The 24,605-nt window shown below is 51.7% G+C and overlaps 2 protein-coding genes across 9 annotated transcripts in view; both read right to left on the reverse strand.

Moving 5' to 3' along the window:
* Positions 1-1,021: 1,021 nt before the first annotated feature.
* Positions 1,022-4,110, reverse strand: TLX3 (T cell leukemia homeobox 3). The gene is made up of 3 exons (XM_004271994.3): positions 3,291-4,110; positions 2,692-2,935; positions 1,022-1,764 (listed from the first exon to the last, which is right to left on the reverse strand). The coding sequence occupies exons 1-3, from the start codon at positions 3,850-3,852 to the stop codon at positions 1,554-1,556; spliced, it is 1,017 nt and encodes a 338-aa protein (XP_004272042.2). The 5' UTR covers positions 3,853-4,110; the 3' UTR covers positions 1,022-1,553.
* An 8,853-nt stretch (positions 4,111-12,963) lies between these two features.
* The window catches only part of RANBP17 (RAN binding protein 17), a 314,986-nt gene continuing 303,344 nt past the window's right edge, over positions 12,964-24,605 (reverse strand). For 7 of the 8 annotated variants that reach the window (XM_049708089.1, XM_033432062.2, XM_004271993.4 and 4 more), the window contains 3 exons: positions 18,271-18,369; positions 16,246-16,373; positions 12,964-14,213 (listed from right to left, as the gene is read on the reverse strand). In XM_049708089.1, coding sequence (XP_049564046.1) covers positions 14,117-14,213; positions 16,246-16,373; positions 18,271-18,369 — 324 coding nt within the window. In that variant the 3' untranslated portion in view covers positions 12,964-14,116. The remainder of the gene's footprint in view (positions 14,214-16,245; positions 16,374-18,270; positions 18,370-24,605) is intronic. The other variant, XR_007476521.1, reaches the window with a different exon arrangement.

The following is a 24,605-nucleotide window of genomic DNA, read 5'->3' on the forward strand; positions in this document are numbered from 1 at the left end:
CTATACAGAGGAACATAAAACTGTAAAGAAAAGTTAAAAAGATATAGTAACAGAGACCAAGAGTAACAGAGGAGGAAACACAATATTGTGGAGAAAGAAATGGAGAGGCCAGAAAATAAGAAAAGTTTTTAAAAGACCGAAAGGGAGAATGATAAATGGAGAAAAAATCAACGAGCAAGAGGAAATGTTCACGGACGCTGCGAGTGTGTGTTTGTCGTTGTTATAAGGGGCCACCTGCTCCAGATCTCGTGATCCCGAAACTTCTAGCTTTTGAGCCGAGGTAAAGCGGGTGGACAGGGCCATGCCGCTTTCACACCTGGGCTTGGGGTCCTGGGCGTTCCGGGCGCCCCGCCCCCTCCTGTCTAGTGACGCCACCACGGCTGCAGTGAAGTCACGTGACATCACGCTCCACCGGCGGTCCCAGGCAACCCAGAAGGGCGAGGGTGTCCCGGGGTTGTGCGCTACACTTGCTCCCCAGACGCCGAGCGTTTGGAGAGCCAGGCAGCGCGCCTGCTCTGCGCAGTGCGCCCAGATCCTCTCAAACCTGTCGGAGGGGCCCGCCCAGGGCCTCTCTAGAGAAAGAGAGAGGACAGCGGCTTGTGGGTTGTGGGACGGAGGGGGCGTGGGCTTCGCGTCCCCGGAAGTTCGAGGTCACCGTGCCTCCCACCCCTTAGGTGGGTTTGACTTGGGACGGCCTAAGTACCCGTCCAGGCGGGGCCTTTCACTCCCCAACTCTGCCTGGCGCTGCTCTGCGACCTCTGAGCCTAGAGTGCCCTTCCCACGTCCACCCCATCCCGCGGGCACCCGGACTGCGGGCGGCCGGCACGCACTGACCTGCACCGCGGATCCTCCGCGGGGCCCCGAGCCGGGGTTCGAGGTGAGGCGAATACCGACGAGGCTCGGAGAAGTGGACGCTCGCCCGCACACCGCCGCTCGGCCTCTACCGCCGCAGGGGGTGGGGCGCAGGGTCGGGGGTCGCCGAGCATTATTGGAACGAAAACGAAATAAAAGCGGCGTTAAGTGAAATAGCTAACTTTTTTATTAAATAAAACGACTTAAATAAAAGGAACGGAAAAGGAGAAGGGTGGACCCAGCCTCAACGCAGGGTGCCCCAGCCCCTGGCGCTTCCCCCAGTCGCCTGATCGGCCGCCCCTCCTCCAGTGGCCCCCGCGGGGGAAGCAGGTGGCCGGTTTCTAAAGAAAAAAGCCAAAACTTTTATTATTTACACGTTTGGGCAAAAGTACAAAGTATAATACAGGCGCCCGGCCCGGGGGCTGCGGGCGAGGGGCGGAGAAACGTAAGGCGCTTTCTTTGTCAGGCCCGGGCCTCGGGCGGGACTGGGCGCGGGGCGGGGGCTCGGATTGTGCAGTCGCGCGGAGCCCGGGCCCAGCCCCCCTCCGCAGGCGGCGGGGATGCGGCCGCGCCCCGGGGCCTACTTGAGCTTGGCTGGCCCTTCCCGTCTCGGCCTCGATTCCCCCCCCAGACCGGCTGGGGGGCCGGGGCGCCCCGCCGGGTCGGGGCGGCGATACTTGGTGACGGTGCGCGCTGGCGGCTCACACCAGAGAGGTGACGGCGGGGACCTTGGAGCTATCCTCCTCCCAGGGCTGCAGATTCTGCAGAGCAAACAGCGAAGAGTTGTGCAGACAGAGCGGGTCGGGCTGGATAGAGTCGTTGAGGCTCTTTTGGAAGGCGTCGTGTTGCAGCTGCAGCATGAGCCGACTCGCCTGCTGCCGCTCCGCCTCCCGCTCCTCCGCCGTCTGCCGCCTGCACCGGGGGAGGGAGAGGGACAGCACCGTCAGGCACCCGGCACCGCGGGGCCGCCGGCGGGGCCCCCACCCGCCCGGGAGCCAAGGCCAGCCGGGAGCCTCGAGGCGCAGAGTCAGTCTGCTTCCCCGCCGGCCTTGTGCGCCGGGGACCCGCGGGTCCGCGGAGTGGGTTGGGATCGTTTGTTTTTGTTGTGCGCGGGGAGATCGTCGGGAGGAAACTCCGCCCGCCGCCCACTTGCACACCCGGGTATTGTGGCTTCGCCAACAACAAAGATTGTTTCTTTGCGGGGTAACAAGGGCAGGGCGTGTGTGTAACTGACTAGGCCCTACAGGCAGCCGGGTCACTGGGGTCCGCGGGTGGGCGGGCAGGCTCTGCACCTCGCGGTGTCCCCGGGTCCGGTCAGCCTCATCCGGTTCTCCCAGGCTCTGTCTCAAACCCCTCTTGCAGGACGCGATCGCTTCGCCGTTCACGGGTTGGATCGAAAGAGCGATTGGATAAAAACAGGGCTGGAGTCGGGATGGGGAGCTAGAGCGGGAACCCGGAGCCCCGCGCGGATTGTCGGGAATCGGAAGGGCAGGGGGCAAGCGGGAGGGTTTAGCGGAGCGCGAGAGGCCCGGGATGGGGTAGGGTGTTGGGGGGTGCAGGTGAGAGGAAACCGAGCGAGCGCAGGAGACCGAATAAAACATCGAGACAGCTGGAGAGGCTCAAGAAAGCGACACAGGGATGGGAATGGAGGAGAATTCCAGACACGGATGAGGACAGGCGCGCGGGAGGGCGAGCTGGGAGATAAAACCTGGGAAGGAGCGGGGAGGTGCAGCCCTAGGAGGGCGAGTAGGGGGTAGCGCAGGGTGGGGAGAACGCGAGGCTCGGGCACGGAGCGGGCGAAGGGCCGGTGCAAGGTGGGCCGGGCCAGGCCTCTCTCACCGCCACTTGGTCCTCCGGTTTTGGAACCAGGTCTTGACCTGCGCGTCCGTCATTTTGAGGGACTTAGCGAGCGCCGCCCTCTCGGCCGAAGCCAGATACTTCTGGCGGTGGAAGCGCTTTTCCAGCTCGCAGATCTGCACCCGAGAAAAGGACGTGCGCGGCTTCTTACGCTTGGGCGGCGTCCTGTTCTGGTAAGGGTGGCCGATGCGCCGGGTCACGGTGAAGGGCGTGAGCGCCGCCGCCGCTGCGGAGACACACGAGGCCCCCTGAAGCCCGGCCCAGCTCGACTGCCGTTCAGGCACCATGCGGACCCGGTGCCGCCCGGTGGGGCGCAGAGTACTACGCTATTTCGTTGGTCCCGAGGGTCCCCAGCGGCACCAAGCCGGTTGGGAGATGTCCCCCTCTTTCCCCGGGCACAGGCTTATTTCCCCCAAACTCTCTGATTTTTCTCCCCTCTATGGTTGCCCGGGGCCCTGAGCGCTGAGGCCTCCACCGCACTTGGGCCTCCGGAACCGTTTCCCCGAGTGAAGCACGTAGGGCGCGGCGCCTCTGGCCCCGGGAGGGCCGAGGCCCGGCGCCTTTTTGGACACCCTGCTCACCTGTGAAACGGTCTTTTACGAAGCGGCGGCTGCTCTCCATCCAGGGGAAATTGAGGCCGCCCAGGCTGGAGACCGTGGGCACGGAGGGCATGGCAGGCAGCGCGCTAGGCAGAGGCGGCGGCACGGCCCCGGGCAGCGGCCTGTGCGCTGGCACTCGGATCACGCCGGCGGGCGCCAGGCTCAGGTTGACACTGTAAGATCCCGCGTCCTCGAAGGGCGCGCCGAGGCCGGCAAAGGAGGTGGGCAGAGACGGGTATGTGGCTCCCGGACGGCCCCCGGGGGGCCCTCCCAGGTAGTTGGCGCCGTCGGGGCCCCGCGGGGCTGGTGCGCTGTCCTGGTCCGGGCTGTTGAGGATCTGGTCGATGCCGAAGCTGATGGGCTCGTGCGGGTGCGGGGTCTGCGCGCTGGCTGGCGCCTCCATCCTGGGCGGGCGGAAGGGCTGGGCTGGGCTGGGCGGGGAGGCGGCTGGGTCCCCGTTACGGCGCGGCCATGGAGCGCCCGGCGCCTCTCGTCGCACTGAAACTTTGCCAAGAGTGCGCGGGCCCGACAGGCTCTGTGTCATCTTTCTTGAACCGAACCTGGAGTTTCCGCTGCTAATTCCTCTCCCGCCGCAACCATTGGCTGCGATCAACAAGCCTCTCTCCTCCCATTGGCTCCTGGCTTTCAATAAAGGCCTAATTCATGGAAATAGGAGCTTAGGGACTGTTCCAAGGTGACATCATTTTAACAAACGAACAATAGGTCAAATTTATTAGCCGGGATAATGGGCGGCGGATATTAGCGCCCGAACCACAGCCTCCCAAACCCGAAATCTAACGAAGCTGCAATTAGGAGACGTTCCCCGCTCCTCCCGGCTGGGGCAGCTTCCCCGCCGCCGAGCGGGGCGGGCAGGGCGCTCTGCTGGTGAAATTGTCATTTGCTGAGGGGGGTTTTGTTTTCTTCCAAATTTTTTTTTTTCATCTGAGCAAAACCCAAACAATATGAATCCTTTCAATTACAATGGAGTTGCAACTCCGGAACGACCCTGCGGAATCCGCGGCAGCGTCCTGGACACCCCACCGCCTCGGGAGCAACGAAAGGGGCGCACCGTGGGGCGCAAGCTGTGCGCTGCCTGCGCGCGGGGTAAGGACAGCACCGGAGCATGCCCCGCGCTCCCGAGGACACCGACCCGCGTGGGGAGAATTCACCCCCGCCCGGGCTTCGGCCGCGGCGTCGCGGCCACTTTAGAGACGCTCCCTGGCACCCACCCGGCAAGCAGACCGAGGCGAGACTCTCAGGTGCCCACGCGTGCCAGGCCCGGCTGAACGGGACCCGGGGTCGCCCGGTAGGGAGCGAGATCCGGTCCCTCGAAATTCGTTGCAGGATGGACGGGACTGTGGACCCGCGGGGAGACCTGCCCGAGGCGCGGCAGGTGTCGAGACCTGGGGTTACCGAGGGGCAAGGGCGGGGGAGGGTCATATTTAGAGCAAATAGCGGGGTTTCTTTGGGTAACCCTGGGCGCTGAGACCACTCCTTGCTTTGCCCGCGCCCTCGGAGGCTGTACCGGCGGGCCAAGGGGCACCGGTGACAGGAAGGCGTGCAGGGCGGTCAACCCCCCTTGCCCCCCCCCCCAGTCTCATCTGTCTCCCCAGGGGAGGTTTACAGAATCGTTTTCTACCTGCTAATTCTAAAATCGTTAGGTGCAAACTGACTGTTGACCGCTTGGCAGGGCCTCCCTTGCGCTCCCCATCTTGCCGACGCGGTGAGAGCTGGGATGCTCCATTGGCCAGAAGGGGGTTTGTATTTGGGCCAGGTCACATCCTAGCCGAGTGACCTTGAGCAAGGGACTCATAGCTTTAGGCTTTGGTTTCCTCGTTTGTAAAACGGAATGCGTGAATTGCGAGATGGTCTCGAGCAGCGAGTGAGATGTGGAGAGCGCACGGGGTTAGGGCCTGGCAGGTAGCAGGAAACAGGAAGCTGCGGCTGCCCTCCCCACCCGCCCAGCGTGACAGTTGATGTGTTATTCTTAAGATTCCTGTTTATTTGTTTGGGGTTTTATTTTATTTGCGGAGGCTCAGTATCTTGGAGAGAGAGGTGTATTTGTCTACGGTGGGGTCAGTCTCAGGGGGCCAGGAAGGGCAGGGGGCAGCAGAATTACTAGATTCTTCCTAGTAATCTGCCCCCAACAAGGAGAGGCCTCAGGACTTACAATCTTAAGGCCTGGAAGCCTGAGTCAACACCCCCTCTGTGACCTTGGGCAAGTCTCTGGCCCTGGCAGAACCTCAGTGTTGGGTGGGGAGAATGAGGTGTCTGGGCAGGGAGGGGTGAGGAGAGCAGGGCTCCTGGGCCCTGGGCAAGCCCTCCTCCACTGCCCTCTGCAGACCAGGACCTTCAGATGGAGTCTCGCTGTTGCTCTGGGCTGGGGGCCTCCTGCTTCTAACTCAGGCTCTGCCACTGGGGGGGCCTGGGGGTTGTGGGGTCCCTCTTGCATCTCCTGGAGCCTCATTTTCCTTATTTGTAAAACAGAAAGGGTAATAGCTACCCCCAGGGTGGCTGTGAGAAGTAAATGAGAGAAGGTCTGTGGAATTGCCTGGGAGACACTCTGGCGGTTATGTAATAATAACTTTAATGGCAACAGTAGAGCAACTGTGAGTTGAGAACTTAGCACGTGCCAGGCAAGGGCTGGGGCAGTTATTTATTCCTCACGACAGCCCTGTGTGGAAAGGGCTGCTCTCAACCCCATCTTGTACCTGATGGGCTGACTGAGGCTGAGTTCTGAGACTCACGCTGACTCAGAGGCCAGTGAAGGCTCTCCACCAGCAGCTCCACTTCCTTCCTGGCTTCCAGATCCCTGGATCCCAGGCCTGTCTTTGCTGCTTCCTGGCTCTGTTACACGGAATAGCAAGGCCCACGCTGCACATGTAGGTGGGCAGGCACAGAGATAGGGAGAAGATGTGGGTGGTGTGGCCAACATTGCTCCCAGGGCACGGTGAGTGGCCCAGTGCTTAAGAGTTGGATTCCTACCTCTGTTTATCAGCTGTGGGCTAGGGAATTCTCTTTGTGCCTCAGTTTCCCCATCTGGTAAAGCACCAGTACCAACATCGTGGGATTGAATGAGCTCATTCAAGTAAGCATTCGGCACAGCACCTGGGGTAGGGAAGGGCTCCACCTCACTGTGCCCCGCTGCCTGGGACCCTGGGCTTCTCAGGCATCCAGCAGTAGGCGCTTTGGACCACTGGGCACAAACCCCCCTTCTTTCCCAACCCAGACAGAACAGAGCTGTTAGGCAGCTCAGGAAAAGGAGTAAATGGCGCGGGTAGCAGTTTCTGGGACAGCGTTTTCCATGTGTGTTCCGACGAGCGGCATCAGCCTCACCTGGGAATTCGTTAGGAATGCGCATTCTTGGACCCTAGCCCAGACCTACTGAATCAGAAACCCTGGGGTTGGGTTCAGCACTCTGTGTTTAACAAGCCCCCCAGGTGATTGAGACGCCTGCTCAAATTCAGAAGCCGGTGCCCAGAATATTGCCCATTTCATCCAAGTTTTCACATTCATTGTTGTAACACTGTGGGAAGATTCTCTCCTATTTTGAAACTCCCATGTTAAATCTGTGTTGACATCCTCTGCATTTCGTTCTCACTGTTACTCAGTTGTGCCTTTTGATCATATTTGCCAAAGGTTTGTCTATTTTACTGGTCTTGAAGAAAAGACTTTTATTTCATTATCCTCTTTTAAAATATCATCTCCTTCAGGAATGGTTTGTTTTATTTTTATTTGTTAATTTCTTCTTTGTTTGTTGAGGTGAAATTTTAGTTCCTTTTGGTCATTCTTCCTTGTTTTTTATTAAATACATTTAAGGCCAGACATTCTCCTCTGAGCACTGTTTTGGCCAAATATTGTTTGATATGTATTTAGTGTTCCTGAAATTGTAATTTTTTGCTGTCCATTCTTACCTGCTATCAACTGAACAATGACAGAGGTGGAGATACACACACACGCACACACACACACACACACACACACACAGAGGTGAGAAAATCTCTAAGAACTGGGAGCTGGTGGCCCAGACTCATGAGGCCAGAAAGACTTCCAGGATGCAGTGCATCCTCTCCTCCTCCCGATGGAGAAGATGGGAGAAGGGATAGCACTGCTGGAGGTCTTGCTGGGTGTCATATAGGAGACAGAGGGGGGGATTTAGGGATGAGAGTCAGGATGTCGGCATTTCCAGTTGTCCACATGCAGGAGGACCCAGTTCGGGTTCACTCTACCGCCGACTTCCTGTGTAAACTGGGAATCAATTTCCCTGTCTGTAAAATGGGTAGGGTTTGAATCAGGGCTCTTAAACATATTTGGGTCAGCAACTGAATTTGCAAGATAGATGAAAATATTATGGACCACTTCCATAGACAAAGACACAAACACATCAATTTGGCACACACGCCATGTCCCAGGTTGCTTACCTGCCCACCCTCCATCCCTAGTTCACACCCCCTAGTTTGGAGTCTCTAGGGGCCCTTCTATTTCTCATGATGGAAGGCTCTAAAGACACCTGCCCAAACTTATTCACTCATCCATTCATTTATTCAAGTATTTACTGAGCACATACTCCAATTTTCTGGACCATGTCCCAACTTTGGGTCTCCATTTCCCCATCTGATAGTGGGAGTAATACAGTCTGAGCTCTTCATCGCTGCCTCCCCCAATGGGGAGGACTAGAGGGCGTGTGGTGGGGAAAGGCTGGAGCTGGGATTGGAACCCAGGACTGTCTTGACTCCAAAGCCCGTGCTTTTCCCTTTACCTCATACCCCCATTTTTGCTGTGGGAGCAGGTAGTAATGATTCGAAGTCATAGGAAATCAGTGGGTGGTCTAGGGGAAGGATCCCAGGAGCGGCGTGAGGGCGGCCACAGTGGGCTCACTTCTGTGTCCCCCACTGTTCCAGGAGTACCTCCAGGGCAGAATGGTCAGAAGTGTGTCCAGTAATTCGCCTGTACTCAGTTCAGCACTCGCCTCCCCCAGCTCCGCCCACGGCTGGTGCCTTTCCACCTTTTTTGTTTGTTTGTTTTTGTGGTATGCGGGCCTCTCACTGTTGTGGCCTCTCCCGTTGTGGAGCACAGGCTCCGGAAGCGGAGGCTCAGCGGCCATGGCTCACGGGCCCAGCCGCTTCGCGGCACATGGGATCTTCCCAGACTGGGGCACGAACCCGTGTCCCCTGCATCCGCAGGCGGACCCTCAACCACTGCGCCACCAGGGAAGCCCTGCCTTTCCACCTTTTAGGGCCCAGGCCACCTCTTGCCTCTCTGCCCATCCTCTAAAGCAGCCCTCCTCTCCCCCAGCCACTGTCTATCCCTGTTTATTTTCATCATTGCCTCGTTGCCTTTGGAACCCATCTTATTTCCGCTGCTCACCAGCTCTCTGAAGGCAGAGACTCTGCCTCGTTCACTGCTTTATCTGTGGTAGGTGAATGAATGAGCGAACGAATGATCTCCAGGATCCTTGTGCTGAGTCAGACCCGGGCCCTGGCCTCGAGGATGGCCCAGCCTGGCAGGGAGGCTGGCAGCAGCCTGAGGGAGCTGCCAAAGGGCTGGGGGTTAGGAGAGAGGGTATAAGACAGGAAGGGGGAGGGGAGGGGAGATTCCTTCCCTTGTGCGGGCTGGTGACACACGTGCCTGTGGGTAGCAGGGCTTGCTGGGAGCACGCGGGCTCAGGGGGCGAGGGCAGGCACCGAGGGCAGGCACAGCCATGGCCTTCTGAGGTGGCTTCACACCCGATCTCATGCCCTTGTTTGTTCCCACCCCATCAGCCATTGTCCCCATTTTGTGTTTTACAACTTTCCTTTCTTCCTGACAGATTTCTCTACTAAATTCGACTTCGTTTCGACACTTTTGTTGGGCAAATTACATTAAGATGGATGTTGCAGGTACCCTTATGGTTTATTTATCGTGATACTGTTTGTATCTCACGCTTATAAATAACTTATGTTATAGCTTTTGTTTGTGGGAATGTAACTTACATATTTTATTACGCTTTCTGTAAACCTCAAAAAGAATCTTGTCAAGGAAGCACTCTTCTCAGCAATCCAACCTATGGGATGTAAAAACCCACACTAACATTATTTTTTAATACACCAAGGAGGCAGGTTACTCTTGCTGTAGTTTGAAAGGTTTGCTGTCATTGTAAACTTACACCTCAATAAAACATTAAAAAGTCTCAAGAATGATTTTATAAAGTTCAGGGAGGAGGATGAATCAGTGGCAGAAGCCACAGACACAGCACACAAGGGGCCCTGTGGGACTGGCCTTTCTTGGGGAGTGATCAGCCCCATCTGGGGGTCCCGGTGGGTCCATTTGCACCTCCCCACCCAACTGTCTCCAAAGCCCAGTGGTGAAGTACCTAGCTTAAGGGATGTTAGTGGAAAAGAAACAGGAGTTTTGGAGTCAGGCTGACCTGACTTTGAATCCTGGCTCGTCCACTTTTTAGCTGTGTGGCTCGGGTCAGTCTTTTAGTCTCAGTTTCTTCATCTCTAAAATGAGGATAATATCAATACTTACTTGACTTTCTTATTGGTAAGCATTACATTTAAATGAGATCATGATTTGCAGTGCCTCGTGGGTGCTCATTAAGTGATGGTGGTTCCAGTTGTTTAATGTTCATCTTGGTACTTTCACTGTCTCCCTCTGTACTCTGCCCCGCCCTGCTCTCCAGGCGCTCTTTGCCTCCTCGCCATAAGGTGCTGGGTTCTCTCAAATGCTGCCTCGCCTACACTGCTGGACTGGCCTCCATTTGGACAAGGCTCCCGTATGCCAGCTCTTCCACTTTCCCCAGTTTCTCTCACCAAACCTACCCTGTTCTTTGTTCTCATGCTCAGCTCTGTTGGTAGTTAACTCAGTCACTGAGCTCAGCTCACAGCGAGTGCCGGGTCAGTTGCGCATGTCGACAGGGGCTTCCAGTACCATAACCCAAAGGCACGTCTAGGTTGGCAGGGCCAGTGGAAGGGAGGCCAGGGGCCAACAGGGCTTTTCTGGCTGCTCCGATCATCACACGGTGCAGCACCCCCATCCCCTGTTCTAGAGAAGCCTGATTGGAAAGCACAGAAAACACAGAAACATCTAGACCACAAGCAGGATACAGCTCTCAGGCGTCAGGTTAAGTCAGTGGAGAAGGCAAAAGTCGTGCGGTCATAATACCTTCAAACTGTTTCTTGCTTGACTATCAGCTGAAGCTGTTGGCTTGACCTAGAGCCCCGCACAGCGTGGACGAGACCTGTTCGCCTGCTAGAAGCTCATCAGAAGGGCGAGGTGCGCCGGCAGCGGCCCGCGCATTCCTCTCCTCCTCACTCTGGGCCAGAGGCTGCGGGTAGGTGGTAGACCCTGAGGAACTGCCAGGATCATTTATTCTTTCCTGTTGCTGAGTGTAAGTCACATTCACCTGCGATCTGATTGGAGCATGTAACACAGGGGTCCCCATCCCCCAGGCCACGGACCAACACCGGTCCGGGCCACAGCCTGTTAGGAACCGGGCTGCACAGCAGGAGGTGAGCAGCGGGGGAGCGAGCGAAGCTTCCTCTGCCGCCCCCCATCGCTCGTGTTACCTCCTGAAACATCCTCCCGCGCCCCCCACACCCCCCCCCCCCCCCGCAACCACCGACGGTGGAAAAACTGTCTTCCATGAAACCAGTCCCTGGTGCCAAAAAGGCCAAAAAGGTTGGGGACCACTCTGTAACAGATCCAACTAGCTCTCTTTTGTGCAGGCTCCGCAAGATTGGGTGTGCCCTTGAGTGCCTGTTTTACCCTTGGGGTAGGATGAGCCTGCAGAGCACTCCCACGGGGGACCCCAGCTTTCCCCTGGAGCCCCCGCAGTCCCTCACCAAGGCCGACTCTGGCAAGGCTGGCCTGAGCGGGTGGGGCGCAGTTCCAAACCAGGACCCACTGGGTCAGGGGGTGAGTGTGCAGTCTGATGTGCTCTGCAAACACCCCAGCTTCCCCACTCCCTCCTCCTCCCTCAGAAAGGGCACAGAAGGGAACTTAGTTCTCCAAGGAGAATCAGGATTCCTTTCCAGGTCTCAGGGGAGAAACCTGTAGCCAAACTCAACCTCTCCAGCAAAGGCCAGGTAAGAGTCGTGGCAGGTGGCTTTGAACATGGCTCCCGAAGACCCCTGCCTCCCGCCTTTGTGTAACCCCTCCCCTTGGGTGTGGGCTGGTCCAGTGATTTACTTCCAATGAAGAGAACACAGGAAAAATGATGCGTGGCCCCTCTGCGATTAGGTTATGAGAGGCTGAGACTTCCAGACTGCTGTGCTTCTCTCTCTCTTGCTCTGGTAAAGCGAGATGCCAAGTTGTGAGCCGCCCTGTGCAAAGGCCACTTGGCGAGGAGCTGGGGCTCGGTCCACCAACCCGCGAGGAGCCGACTCCTGCCAATAGCCACGAGGGGGCTGGAAGCAGGTCCTTTCCGGGCAAGCCTGGTGACGATCAGGGCCCTGGCCCACCATGCTAGCTACAGCCTGGGAGACCCCGAGGCAGAGCACTCACAGGAACTGTGAGATGAGCAGTGTTGCTCTAAGCCACTACATGTTGGGGTTGCTTGTTACACAGCACCAGAGTTCTGAAAAACACAGGATGGAAATGGATGTACACGGTAACTGCTTTCAACTCACCATTCTCAAATACAGGTCTTGGAGAGGCCAGGAATTCCTTTGAGGTGACACAGACCTGGGGTCAAATCCTGCCCGTGTGACCAGTGTAAGCTGTGTACCACCTTTGCGCCTCAGCTTCCTCATCTGAAAAGTGGGAGTATGCTGTCCACCTTCACAGGGCTGTTGTGAGGACTAAGTGAGAGGTCAGATGAGGAGGGCACGGCAGACGTTCCATCGCTTTGCTGAGTCTGTTCCCTGCTGCGCGCGCTGCCTCTCCGTGTGCTCTGCACACCCCGGCGCCATGAGCAGGCCCTGCTCAAGTGGGGCTGGGGCAGGCCTGACAAGTCCTCCTCCCCAGCAGCTCTCCAAGGCCAAGACAGAGCCTTTCCTGGCTGGGGAGAAACCACCAGGCGACCTTTGGCGATGTGGTCAAGAAAAGCAAGTACACATGGTGATTTTCTTGTGAGCATTTTAATGCAAATAATACGGTGCTTTTAGGCCTTGGACCTTTTTATTTATTTATTTATTTTGGCCACGCCACGCGGCTTGCGGGATCTTAGTTCCCCGACCAGGGGTTGAAGCCGGGCCATGGCAGTGAGAGCCCGGAATCCTAACCACTAGGCCACTAGGGAACTCCCAGGTCTTGGACCTTTTTCAAAAACAAAAACAAAAAACAAACAAACCAAAAAACAGTGTCAGAAGGTGATAGGTCTTCTATGAAGGATTGTTTTGGGGATGAGTAGTGTACAGTAATAAGCCCATGAGAAAGAGAAAATTCTCAAGTCAGACTTCTCTAAACAGTTGAGGTTTTATGAAGTTCAGAATTTGCCTTCTTGTGGAAATTTATCCCACTGCTAACGAAACACAGTGTAAGGCTGAGGCTTCCTTCTCCATTAGATACCAGAAGTCACCCTACCTAGAACACACTTTTCCCTGATTTCCTGGGTTCACACATGGAAGACAAACATTTTGAGATAAACTTGGGTGACTTTGCTTTTCTGTGACAAGCCTGTTGTAAAACTCAGCTATCAAGAAAGTTTTCAAGAAATACTAGTCTGAGAAACGAGATTATAACAGGAGCTTGTAGATTTACTTCTTCTTCAACAGTAAGGCCAACCTTTCGTGTCTTATCAGAAATAAAGGGAACAATATTTACTACAAGCCTGAGCCATGAAGACGGAGCAGTGAGACACCAAAGCCATCTGACAGTGGCAATCTCAAATTAATAGCCTAGCTCCAGTCCCTCACAAACTGTAAAGGCTTCCTCCTTGTCCTGGGTTTGGGCCGAGCTGCAATCCCCACAGTAGTAAGAGTTTTTGTGGAAGGATGAAAACCAACTGATCCTCATCCTCTGAAAATCTGTACTTTAGCACCTAGAACTGTTTTGGGTGGCCCAAGAAGGCAGAGCTGCTTTGAATCTGTATTTTGACTGGACACCCTCAGCTTCTCCTAAAAATTAAATGGAGGCAGGCCTGGGTGCTGGTAGCACCCAGAGCTACATGCTGGGGCCACCTACTCCTTCTGCAGAAATATCTCTGCAGGCAGTAATTGCACAGCTTAATTCTTCTAGACTAAACCACTTCAGATTTATGCCAGTGAAGAGCAAACGTTGTTTGTAAGTCATTTAATTGCGTTACTGTCTCTCAACTTTATCAGTCGCTGCTGAGGCGGAGAGGGCTGTGTGCAGTCCTGTGGGGCGCTCTGGAGGGCTCCCAGGCTCGTTCTAAGTGCCCACAGCTCAGAGTCCCCAGTGCTGCTTTTTCCAGACTCATAACAAACTACTAATTTAACAGGTTCAAATGGTATATTTGATCCGGGATCTATGTTGAAGGTTGCATCTCTCACAAATTCACAACCTTGACTGCAGAACCATTAACTAGTACACACTTAGGCGTAAACCTGGTTTATTATATTCTTTGGTTAAATATTGTCTCTACACCCTTTCAGAGCATTATAAGAACAAAGATAAATGATATTTTATAGAAAGACTGAAAACACATCTTTTGCTTTTTCAGTGCAAAGACTGAATTTACATTGTTTGTGCGCTATTATAAATTCTTACAATTAGGCCAGGCTTATAAAAAGGTAGGACTCTTGTTGTTGTTGTTTGTTTGTTTTGAAAAATAGATTCCCCTGGGCTAGCCAACATCACTGTCCTGGGATCCAGACCCACAAGTCTCTTGATAAAAGCTGCTCGGCACACGGTCAGAAGTCGGGTCAGCTCATCATGTCCAGACTGCACGGTTCGGTGCTGCCATCACTGCGCAGGGCCTCTGCCACATCTCTTCTGAAGACCGAGAGGTTCTGGGTGAACCTGTGGAAAGAGTAAGAAAGGGCTGAGGGCAGTGGCAAGGCTGAGGCTGTGTGAAGCTCTGGTGGCGGAGTTCAGGACCCTGGAGACGGCCTAGGTGCTGGCTGAGCTCCTTCCTCCCATTTCACCGACTACTACTGCTCTGCCAGCAGCATGCCCTCCTCCTTCCCCTCCCGGAAGACAAGGGTTACCAGCAAATACACTCTGACCATTTCGAGGGGTGCATTCTGTGGTTATACTATTTAAAAATTATTTTTAAAAGTCAAATTACATTATAGATGGTAAGGAATATAAAGAAAAGAACAAAAGCTTATGTGCCTGGCACTGGTTGAGTTTACATATAAATTCGTTTCATCATCACAAGTCTTCTCCAAAGTAGGTGTCAGTATCCTCATTTGCAGATAAGGAAACCAAACTAGGTGCTTCACAAAGAGGGGGCACTGGGTACGACTACCTGGGCTCACATCCTGGCCCCATCACTTCTAAGCTGGGTGATCTCTTGTCTTGATGCCCCACATGAGTGGCTAGCTTACGGGATTGCGGGAAGGGAGAGTTTACTGAGTCAAGTGAGACGATGCCTGTAAGTGCGCAACATCCTGCCCGGCACGTGGAAAACACGCAGTCCTTGCTAGCTAGTACTCACTAAACGAGGAGCTTGTCTGACACCATTTCACAGAGCCGCTCAGGAGGCAATACTCAAATTCCCAAGCCTCAGGTGAAGCAATTTCCCCCCGAGGCATGTAGGGAAGGGTCCCCTCTTCCTTCACGAAGTCTCTTCTCCTGCTAGCCCTGGAGGCTGCCCCTTTTTGCCTGATAGAGGATCTTGGCTCAGAACAAGCAGTCAAGGGAACACGTCCACAGAGCCCATCCGACTTGGCCTTGTATTACCAAAGCCCAGGTTTTGGCTTGTGGCCATCGGGATGATTAATAATATGCATTTCAAATGGCGCAGTGTTTGAATGCTACCACTTTTATAAAAGGATGAGGCAAGTATTACTATTATTTTTTTTTCAGAAAACATTTTGTCTCTCCATCATTCATTATGCCTGTCTCTTCCACTAGAAGCTCCGTGAGGGCAAAAACCTGGAACAATTAGTTCCTCAGTGGTATCCCCAGTGCCCGGCACATAGCAGATTCTTAATAAAATTTTATGAACTAAATGAATGAATGAATGAGTGAATTCAGGCATAGGTGGTAAGTTTGGCTTCCTCATCAGGATCTCACTGGCAACTTATCTGTCTCTGTTCTTGCAAAACCAACCACTTTTAAAGGTCAGACAGAGGAAAGAACTACTTACTGTGCATCATATGTCCTGGGTACCATGTTTACTATATTCTGTCATTTAAAGGTCACAATCAATTATCATCATCTCTGTTTTACTGGTGAGAAAACTGAGGATCAGAGAACTTGACTGCCTTACTCACTGCCACACAGCCTATAAAGGGCAGGGATAAAATTTAAATTGGAGTCTGTCTGACCTCAAAGCGTATGCTTGTTCAAATGCCAGGAGGCCTTTCTTTGTCCTTCATAGCAGATCTAAACTTTCCTTCTTTTAACCTTTTCAATTAGTTATTTTTTCTCTCTCTCTCCTGTTGGATTATAAACTGCTTAAGGGCAAAGGCTGCATTTTATTCATCTCTGCATCCTCTATAGCAGGGGTCCCCAACCCCTGGGCCGCGGGCAACTGAAGCTTCATCTGCCGATTCCCATCGCTCATCCCCATTATCCCCATTGCTCGCATTACCGCCTGAACCACGCCCCCCGCCCCGCCCCACCGGAAAAATTGTCTTCCAGGAAACTGGTGCCAAACTGGTGTCCCTGGTGCCAAAAAGGTTGGGGACCGCTGCTCTACAGTGCCTAGTGTGATGCTTGGAAGAAAGCAACTACCCAGTCATATTTACTGGATGGAACTAAATTGAGTCTAGGATTACAAGGTGTGATAGAAAAGCCACATCAGTATGTCGTGAGCTGTGTTAAGCGCAATCCCGGGAAGTCCACCTACCCCAGAGATGCTAAACTATGGGGCGCTGCTTACCTGTCTCTGTTCTTGACAGACAGGTTCTGCTCCACTCCTTCCATTAGGTTCCTGAAGCACTGGGCAAGGACCTCCTGCTTGGGGAGAGGCTGGCTGTTTATCAGACTTGCCCTCAGTTCACTGAAATACTGTTGGGAGACAGAACAAGTGTCAGAACTCTGGCTCCACGCTGGGGCCTGAGGAGAGCTGTAGGGGAGCGCTAGACCACCTCCAAAGTGCTCAGGGCTCCTAACTCTCAAAGGCGCTTTGGTCCAGGTCCCCTCTGAACTTTAAGCCTTTAGAGAAAACCAAAGCAACAGAGACATTCCTGAGTATAAACTGTATTACCCCTTCTCATAAAAATCTCTTCCTATAGTTGCTTTATTGTCACGGAACAATTTAGGCTGATGGAGTTCTCGCCTCCTCTGTGGGGGACCAAGCACATAAAGGTCTTCCTGAGTCTCATCAACAATAATCACAGAAAGGCTGAAAGGGGAAGGACCTCTTAGGCTGAGGGGAAGAAATGAACTAAAAATGCCCAAGGAGCACTTTGGGCGACCAAGTCCAGGGTCCCTCCTCAGGCCTCTTCGTCTTCGGTGGCTTCAGTGAACTACCCCTCAAACGACCCCAGGCTTTGTTCCAAGTCCTTGTCCTCCTGAGTTAGGATGGGTCTGTTCTGCTGAGGTGGGGTACTACAGGGACTTGCTTAGTCCTGGGAGAGCTTTCTGGCACTAAGAAGAACACCTGTCACACCTGGTCACAAAGAACTGCACAGCCCTTTCTTCTCTGCTGATGTCTGTGGGCTTTTATACACACAAACTCTTATGCTAAAAGCAGCTCCTAATCATTGGAAACAGCCTAATTTCAGCACAAAGACAACATTTTGCCAGTCGTGTTTATCCTTCCAAGCCCAAACAGCACGATATTTAATTTCCATCATACATTAAAACAGCTCACATCAAAAACACACATAATTAATATGTAGTCAGACTAATACTTAAATACTATATATCAGAGGCATTACACTTAAACCACAATGTCTTCCCGAACAAGACTGGGAATGCACAAAACTACTTATTTTTCCCTTTTATAATGATGCAGTGACTCACACCAAATAGAAAATTATTAGTTTTTCATCCCAAACCATGAAATATTACCTCCATCAGTAAAGTATAATATTGTGATGTCATAAGCTTTTTCTAAACACTGAATTTGCCCTTATTCCCTCTCAATCATTTTAAAAGAACTGCTCTCTTTTATAGAGCTTGGATTTAAATCACAATAACACTGAGGGAAGATGAATGACAGTGCTATTGAATGTGGCTAAAATTGGATACTTCAGCACAGGTGAATGATGAGACAGCTCTTCTCTTTTTGATATATTTTCTTCTTCTATTAGTTTCCTTCCAAGGCTGGGATTTCAGTTTGAGTTTTAATGTATGCGGCTGCCTCTAATCTCACTGTCTTTTTCCCCAGTACTCTCTTATTGTATAGACAATTCATTCTCCCGAGCAGTAATGTACTGTTCCTACTGACTGCTGGGGAGACAGGGGTGGGTTCAAGGGGAAGCTGGAGAACTTGGGAGGCAGCCCAGAGTGGTGCGTGCACTTAAGGACTGGAGACTTGTGCTCCGGATGAAGGGTGCTGCCCCTGTGTTTGGCCCTGTGGGGCTACTGCTACCACTGAGGGCAGTGGGGATCCCACAAAGGAAGGGAGGCCTAGGAAGGGGCAAAAGGCGTTGTTGCCCACAATCTGCTGGAACAGGGAGGGGAGTGAGGGTGTGCTGGAAGCACTGCTGAGCACACTACCTGTCCAGTGCAGGGCTCCAGATGCCAGAAAAGCTAGTGTGAGGCCTCTACTTAACTGAAGGAGATCTGAGGCCTCTGGGGAAGGGCCTTCTGGGGGAATATGGCCTTGTCCCGCGTGCTCAAGGTCCCAGCTCAAGCTCGGTTGGCTTCCCTGTCTTTGTCACAGCTTGGCCTGGTGTACAGCTGCTCCCTCTTCCCAGTGGTCGCCTCCTGCGGACCTTCCTGCAACCGCACCCACCTTCTCGTTGAGCAGGATGAGCCCCAGGAGAGGCCTGGATACCGACCACTGGTTCCGACAGTCTTCGAAGACAATGGTATTCATGAGGACAGACATCATCTAGAAGACAGAGTCACATGAAGACACTGATGTGCTGGCTCAGAGTTCCCCCCCCAGTCCCAGGCCTTCTATGTGCTCACCTTCTATCCCCACATCTTGCCACCAGACATGAAGGTGCTTCCTGGACAAACAAACAGCTTTGACTCTGGAAGCCTATGATGCTGCTGTAGGAACTCTTGGCAAAGACTCTCAGCTCCCTGAGGAAGAGTTCCCACCACCGAAACCTTTGGTGAGAACCTTCTGGGTGGGCAGAAGTCAGGGGCCACAGAGCCAAGAGGATCAGTCCCTGCCTCTCAACCCTGATGCGCTTTCCTCTATACTAGGTCACCAGGCAAAAGCCCAGCTCACCTTTCTTTCTGCCTCTCATTTCACCAAAGACGCCAAGCTGTGGAGGGGCAATCTCTCTCCATGACTCCTCTCAGACAAGAGGGAGAAATGGAGCACATGCCAGGTAATGCTGGAAGTCACGTTTCCTGCTGGCTCAGGCTGTTAAAGTCTTCTCATTCACTCCTCATACACTAATTCACTCATTTACTCACTTCACGCCTACATTTCATACTCATCCGTTTTCTTAAGTTCCAATTCTTCAAGACACCTGGGAGGCGGTAAGAGAACACAGGCATCTACCACAACCTCCATCCTTGAGGACCTAAAAACTCCCTGGGGCAGACTATATAGCACAGAGATAACAGGCACTAGGCTGGGCTAAGTTGCTGTGGGCATGCAGTGGAAAGAGGGATGCTTCTGGGTCCCTGAGAATCAGGGAAGGCTCCACAGAGAAGGTCATGTTTATGGAGTTCACCATAAATGTGTTCTAAGCAGAGACGGTGGCAAAAAAAGGAGTCTGGGAAGGAACACAGTGGGTTCTACAGTGGTGAGGAATGCAGTGTGGCAGAAGAGAGGCAGGCCAGAAGCAAGACCCCAGTGTAGGCTGGAAGACCGCGATGAAGAATCTGGCAGTGGGAGCCAATGATGGGTTTGCAGCAAAGGAGAGACATGCTCAGATTTGTACTTAAGAAATCTCTCTCTGGGGACATTTGGAACGTGTACTGTGCAGGTGACAGTCCAGGAGGGAGGCCGGAGATGAGGCTGCTGCAACAGTCCAGGCAAAGGGCAGTGAAGCCAGTTGTGGCCATCCATACGGAGCTGATGCTACAGTTTCTGCTTCTTGCACTCTTTACCTCCCATCTCTAGCCCTTCCTGTTTTCAGCACTTCAGAGCTCCTTTCCTCAAAGGAGGGCAGGGGAAAATGGCAATTATGTGGCAAAGTCTACTACACACACCACCCTGACTAGGCTCTGGTGACATCTGGCTTTGTCCTCTAGCATCTTTGCAATCCAATTTACCCTGTTCTCAGGCAAGTCACTGAACCTTTCTCTCTGTGTCTCCGTTTCATTAGCTATAAAGAGGGAGATGATAACCCAGTACAAGGAAGCTCAGAGAATCAAATGAGACGGTGGATATAAAAAGTGCTCCAAAAAGTGTTATAAACATTTAAGGTATGTAAAAGCAACAGTAATGCGCTTAAACATCTGCCGTTTCACACATCATCATCATCCTAACAGTTAGGCTGGTTGCAAATGAAATCTGCCAACACACATTTACTGCATGTCCAGTGTCTCTGGGGAGAAACTAGGTCTTAAGCCTGGCATGTTGAACATCATTTGCAGATCACATGTTTCCATGTACAATTTAACAAGCCACCCAAAGTCACAGAGCCACAAATTAAATTAGTCTGACAAGCAAAACTAACAGATCCACGGAGACAGCCTAAAATATTATGGGTTTCACAATCTGAAGGCAGAATGGATATTTTAATGGAAAAGATTAAAGTCAGAGGCACCAAAGTCCTCCACTAACTGACAAAGCATGCTGAAGTGATGTGCCAATTACTTTATACGGTTCTCTCGTGGATTCATTTGTCTGAATGCATGTATTTATGTCTGTAATAAGTAAGGGGATGTTTGAATAAAATACTTTTCTAAAAATAAAGTTGGCTAAAATGGATGATTTTTTTTTTTTCTCTTTTACTCTTCCGGAAAAATGGAAATTAGTGAGCAAATCCGTTCAAAGGGTATTGACGTGTCAACTCATTTCCAGAGTTCTTGTTTCTAACACTCCTAGAGGATATGGGGAAACAGTTCAATCAGTATGGCAAGTCCCTTTGGAGAAAGTCCCCCCCCCATATGGAAGAATACTGGGTGAAAGGCCTGAGTACAGAATCCTGTTGCAGGTAATGTGAAATCTCTGGCGGTTATCGATGCGAACAAGTCAAGACTGAAAGGAGAGCGCCCTTGGCAACTCTGCAGTGGCCCGCCCCAGCCTGCACTGAGTCACAAAGCACCATCAGCGTTCAGTATAAGGAACTCCTCCAACCTCTGCTCACTTCCTGCACTGTTACAGGCATGGCTGGAATGGCCATTTCAGATTTGCCCAACCCAGGCTACAGTTTCCAGAGCCTATGTCCAAAAAAACACACACATTACCCACTGTATTATCCTAAGCAGTTATTCTGCCCAACCAGGGAATGGACCACTTGGGAAGGGGAGTCATGAGGCTTAGTCCGCTTAGGAAAACCAGACACCACACTGTCTCAGGTGGTGCTTCCTTGTTCTCCTTCCTCCTTCCCAAAGGGCTTTGGCATGAGTTGTAGAAAATTTCTCTCAGTGAAGCAAAACCAACATGGTTTGACAAGAACAGACTTTGGAGCCAGTCAGAACTAAGGCCAAATCTGGCCCTGCCACTTACGTAACCTGGGACGCTGGGCAAGTTGTTTCACTTCTCTGAGCCTTTATTTCTTTACATATAAAATGAAGGATTATGGCAACTATTTTGAAGGGCTGCTGTGAGGACTGACTTCTTCCCCAGGCACTCAAATCCTTACTAGCGTTCCTTTACTCCAACTATGGTTACCCTGCCTGATCTGGCCCAGTGGAATCTCATGGCTCCAGGAAGCACCCCATTTCATGTCTTGCTTATGGACAGATAAACGAGATTATATTCTCACTATCAGTTACCCTCACTGGGAGTTGCAATACGCAAACAAACAAACAAGCAAAAAAACCCTAAAATAGAAAACAGTCCAAAAATCAGTCCTATGTGGTCTGGCACATGTATTAGTATGGATTTTGAATGACAGTGTTTCTGTTGTTCTGAAATCTTGTAATCTTCTAAATAAAACATGAAGCTATGCTACAAATATCTGATCTGGAAAAATAAGACAAAGCAATGCTGTGCTACACGGATCTCTGTTCGCTCCTCAGCTCCGCTCCTGTTTCTACCCTAAAATGGCATGTAAAGCACAAGCACAAAGCACAGTGGACCTTCCCACTCCAATGTGCTGGGTCACTCTTCCCCTACAGCAAGGTGGTGACTACATGCTTTCACTTCAGGTGCTTCCTGTTCTATCTTCTACCTGTGCAGAATAAGCAAAGATGTGGTTGGTGCTGGGTGCTTTACTGCTACACGGTGAGTATGTACTCTTTCTAAGGAGGCTGGAGGCTCAATGGGTCTAGAAGCTGAGTGGAGAAGGATGGCTGGAGAGGTGTGGCTTGAGTGCGTACAGGGTGGTGACTGCGATGGGGTGGGGTCGGGAGACTGGTCTGCAAACTTCTGCGGGGCTGGGACCATGGGGGACTTTTCTCTGTATCCCTAGTGCTTAGTATGGCATCTGGCACCTATCAGAGGCTCAGGAAATAGCTACTGGATGACAGAATGAATACATAAATGAATAAATGAATGAATGGGAAAGGATGAGTGAAATATCAACTAAAGCATAACGAGCTAAAGAGCCGAAAGGGGACTGTACAGAAAACAGAGGAGTTCTGGCCTCAGTCTATGGCTAAAACCTGAAATGGGTAAATATGTAAATTAATACATTGTTCATTTCCAAGGATCCTGCTTTTGTGTGCAGAGCCTGAGAACTCTTCTAAGCCACTGTTGCCTCTCTAGCCAGCAGCTGCCGGGAAGAGCTCTCTAGGTCCTTTCAGGTCACCAAGGCCAAAGGCTGAGGCACCATCTTTTCTAATGACAAGCACTTCCACCTAAGCATAAGCTGTGCCTGATGAGTTTTCTCACTGCCCAGCAGGGAATGACACGTTTACGGAGAGCCCTTGGGTGCTCAGCACTCTGTTAGGCACACACTGTCTGGAACTCTCAGCTAACCCTGAGGTAGGTATTATCCCCATTTCATAGACTAAGGATCTGAAGTGCTGAGCAAGTCAGTCACTTGCTCAAGGCATCACAGCCACCAGCTACCACGAGGTGAAGTGGAACCAGGACATGTGCACAGGCCCGCCTGAGTCCGGAGGCTGTTGCCTGAGGGTGAGGACCAGGACTGCCGCAGTGGTGGTTGCGGCACAGTGTGTCTGGCCCTCACTGTAGACTGCTAGCGGATTCATGGTGTGAAAGGAAAGGCTCGTTTCTGGGCGTGGCTCACTCTTCCACCTGCAGTGAGCCTCCCAGCTATGCTGCCCATGTGTATCTCCTCTGTTCGGCCACTCTGCCACCTGATCAAGAGCCGGGCAGCTCCTGAAATCCCTGTGATTGGAATCCAGGGCAGAGGTTCCTGGTGAGTTTGCAGCAGACCTTCTTGCCTCCCACCTACAGCTTTTATAAATTTGGTTAACATATTTTCAGCCTCCCAAGATGAACAGCAGTAGACATAATTAATAGACTGTCTCTGGAACACGGTCCACTGAACCACTGGTTTCCCTCCCACCAAAAGTATACGGCAATTTAAATTAACATCATAGAAAACATTAGTAAATTAAGCTAATTTTCCTCGAGTTACAATACTCCCAATAAAGTGAGCACTTTTCATTGTTCATGTTCTTCGAACATATTGATTAATAAAACTAAAAAATATTCCACAAAGTCTAAGAAATAGGTGAAAAAAAATTCAAACTCCTCCCTTCTGCTCCCCATCTGATTCAGAAAGACAAAACTGAATCTGAAGTGATGATATGAACTCTGATCTATGGGGATCAAATCCTTAACATATTTAGGGAACTTCAGCTCTTCTCTCTCTATCCTGGCCTCTTTGCTCAGGGCTGAATGACCTTTTAGTTACACTGCAACTTTGCTCCCTGTTGACCAGGGAAATGGAAAATGGGAATGGGGCAAGAGTAATCTGTCTTCTCCAAAAGGTGGTGGAAGGAGGGGCTGAGAAGGAGGCTTTGGTTTATATAAAAGAAGGATGGACCAAAGAAGAGATGAGAGACCAAAGACAAAGCGTCCCTGTACCTAGATCCAGACAGAGGTGGGGAGAGGAGGACAAAGCAAGGATGATCAGGGCTGTGCCCAAGAGGGTGTGTCTGCGGAATGGAGTGCCTTAATCTGCTTGGGCCCTCAATGAGAAGAGGGGGTAGGATACACAATTATATGTACTGCTGACCAAGCTAGATTGCCTTTGATTTTGATGCAATGAGTTGCTGATGTTTTGAGAACAACCGATAAATGCACCAAACACTTGAGAGATGCTTCTGAGTCTCAAGAAGCCTCTGGCACCTGTAACTGGCTGTTCAGAAGGCCAGTTAGGAGAGGAGGAGGAAGGCTGGCCCTAGCAACAGCAATAAAAACAACAAAACAAAAACGATAGTGTAGTAGAGCCTGAAAAAGCAGAGAGACCTTCTACCCATCTCCACGGCAATTTCTCCAGAGCCCCATGCCCTGGTTGAAGATCTATGACCTGGAAGAATCTGAATGCTGCCAAAGGAGGGAAAGCTTCCAGATTTTCAGTGCTTGTGGAGGTAAGCGAGTTGCTGTCATTACCAAGCGCTGTTCTTAGGCCACGTGCATAGCAAATATTGAAGTGTGATCCTCCTCAAATTAGATACTGGTCATCTTTGGGGAAAAGGAATCAACTGTTTCTTTGTCTGCTGTCTAGCAACGTGGTATTAGTGGAATGTTATGAAAAATGAAAGTAATGGACAAATAAGCAAGTACTTTTCTGCCTGGACTAAGCCCCACCACCTAAGTCATATTAAATCTTTTAATATCTGTACATATTAAGCACATTCCTAAGTTCTCATAGTGTCTTTGCAGTCTCATAACAGAAGCAACTATTTAGCACTTTAAATCAAAAAAAAAAAATCAAATGAAATGCATGAGGGGAGCCTCTTTTTAGAAGAAACAAGATTGCAATCCATTACAGGTGACCCATTCTCCTCTGAAAAATCATTTGGGAGTCCTGCCTCTTGGCCTTTGTACAATGCTAAGTTTGCTTTAAAAAAAAA

The sequence above is a fragment of the Orcinus orca genome, chromosome 3 (assembly GCF_937001465.1).
Source record: "Orcinus orca chromosome 3, mOrcOrc1.1, whole genome shotgun sequence".
Classification (NCBI taxonomy): domain Eukaryota; kingdom Metazoa; phylum Chordata; class Mammalia; order Artiodactyla; family Delphinidae; genus Orcinus; species Orcinus orca.

Bases quoted from the DNA above. Each gene is read 5' to 3' on its own strand.
- TLX3 (XM_004271994.3), bottom strand. From the start codon at position 3,852: ATGACACAGAGCCTGTCGGGCCCGCGCACTCTTGGCAAAGTTTCAGTG. The intron at 2,936-3,290 runs GTGAGCAGGGTG...GTGTCTCCGCAG, and splicing joins CGTAAAAGACCGTTTCACAG to CGGCGGCGGCGCTCACGCCC. The intron at 1,765-2,691 runs GTGAGAGAGGCC...CCCCCGGTGCAG, and splicing joins AACCGGAGGACCAAGTGGCG to GCGGCAGACGGCGGAGGAGC.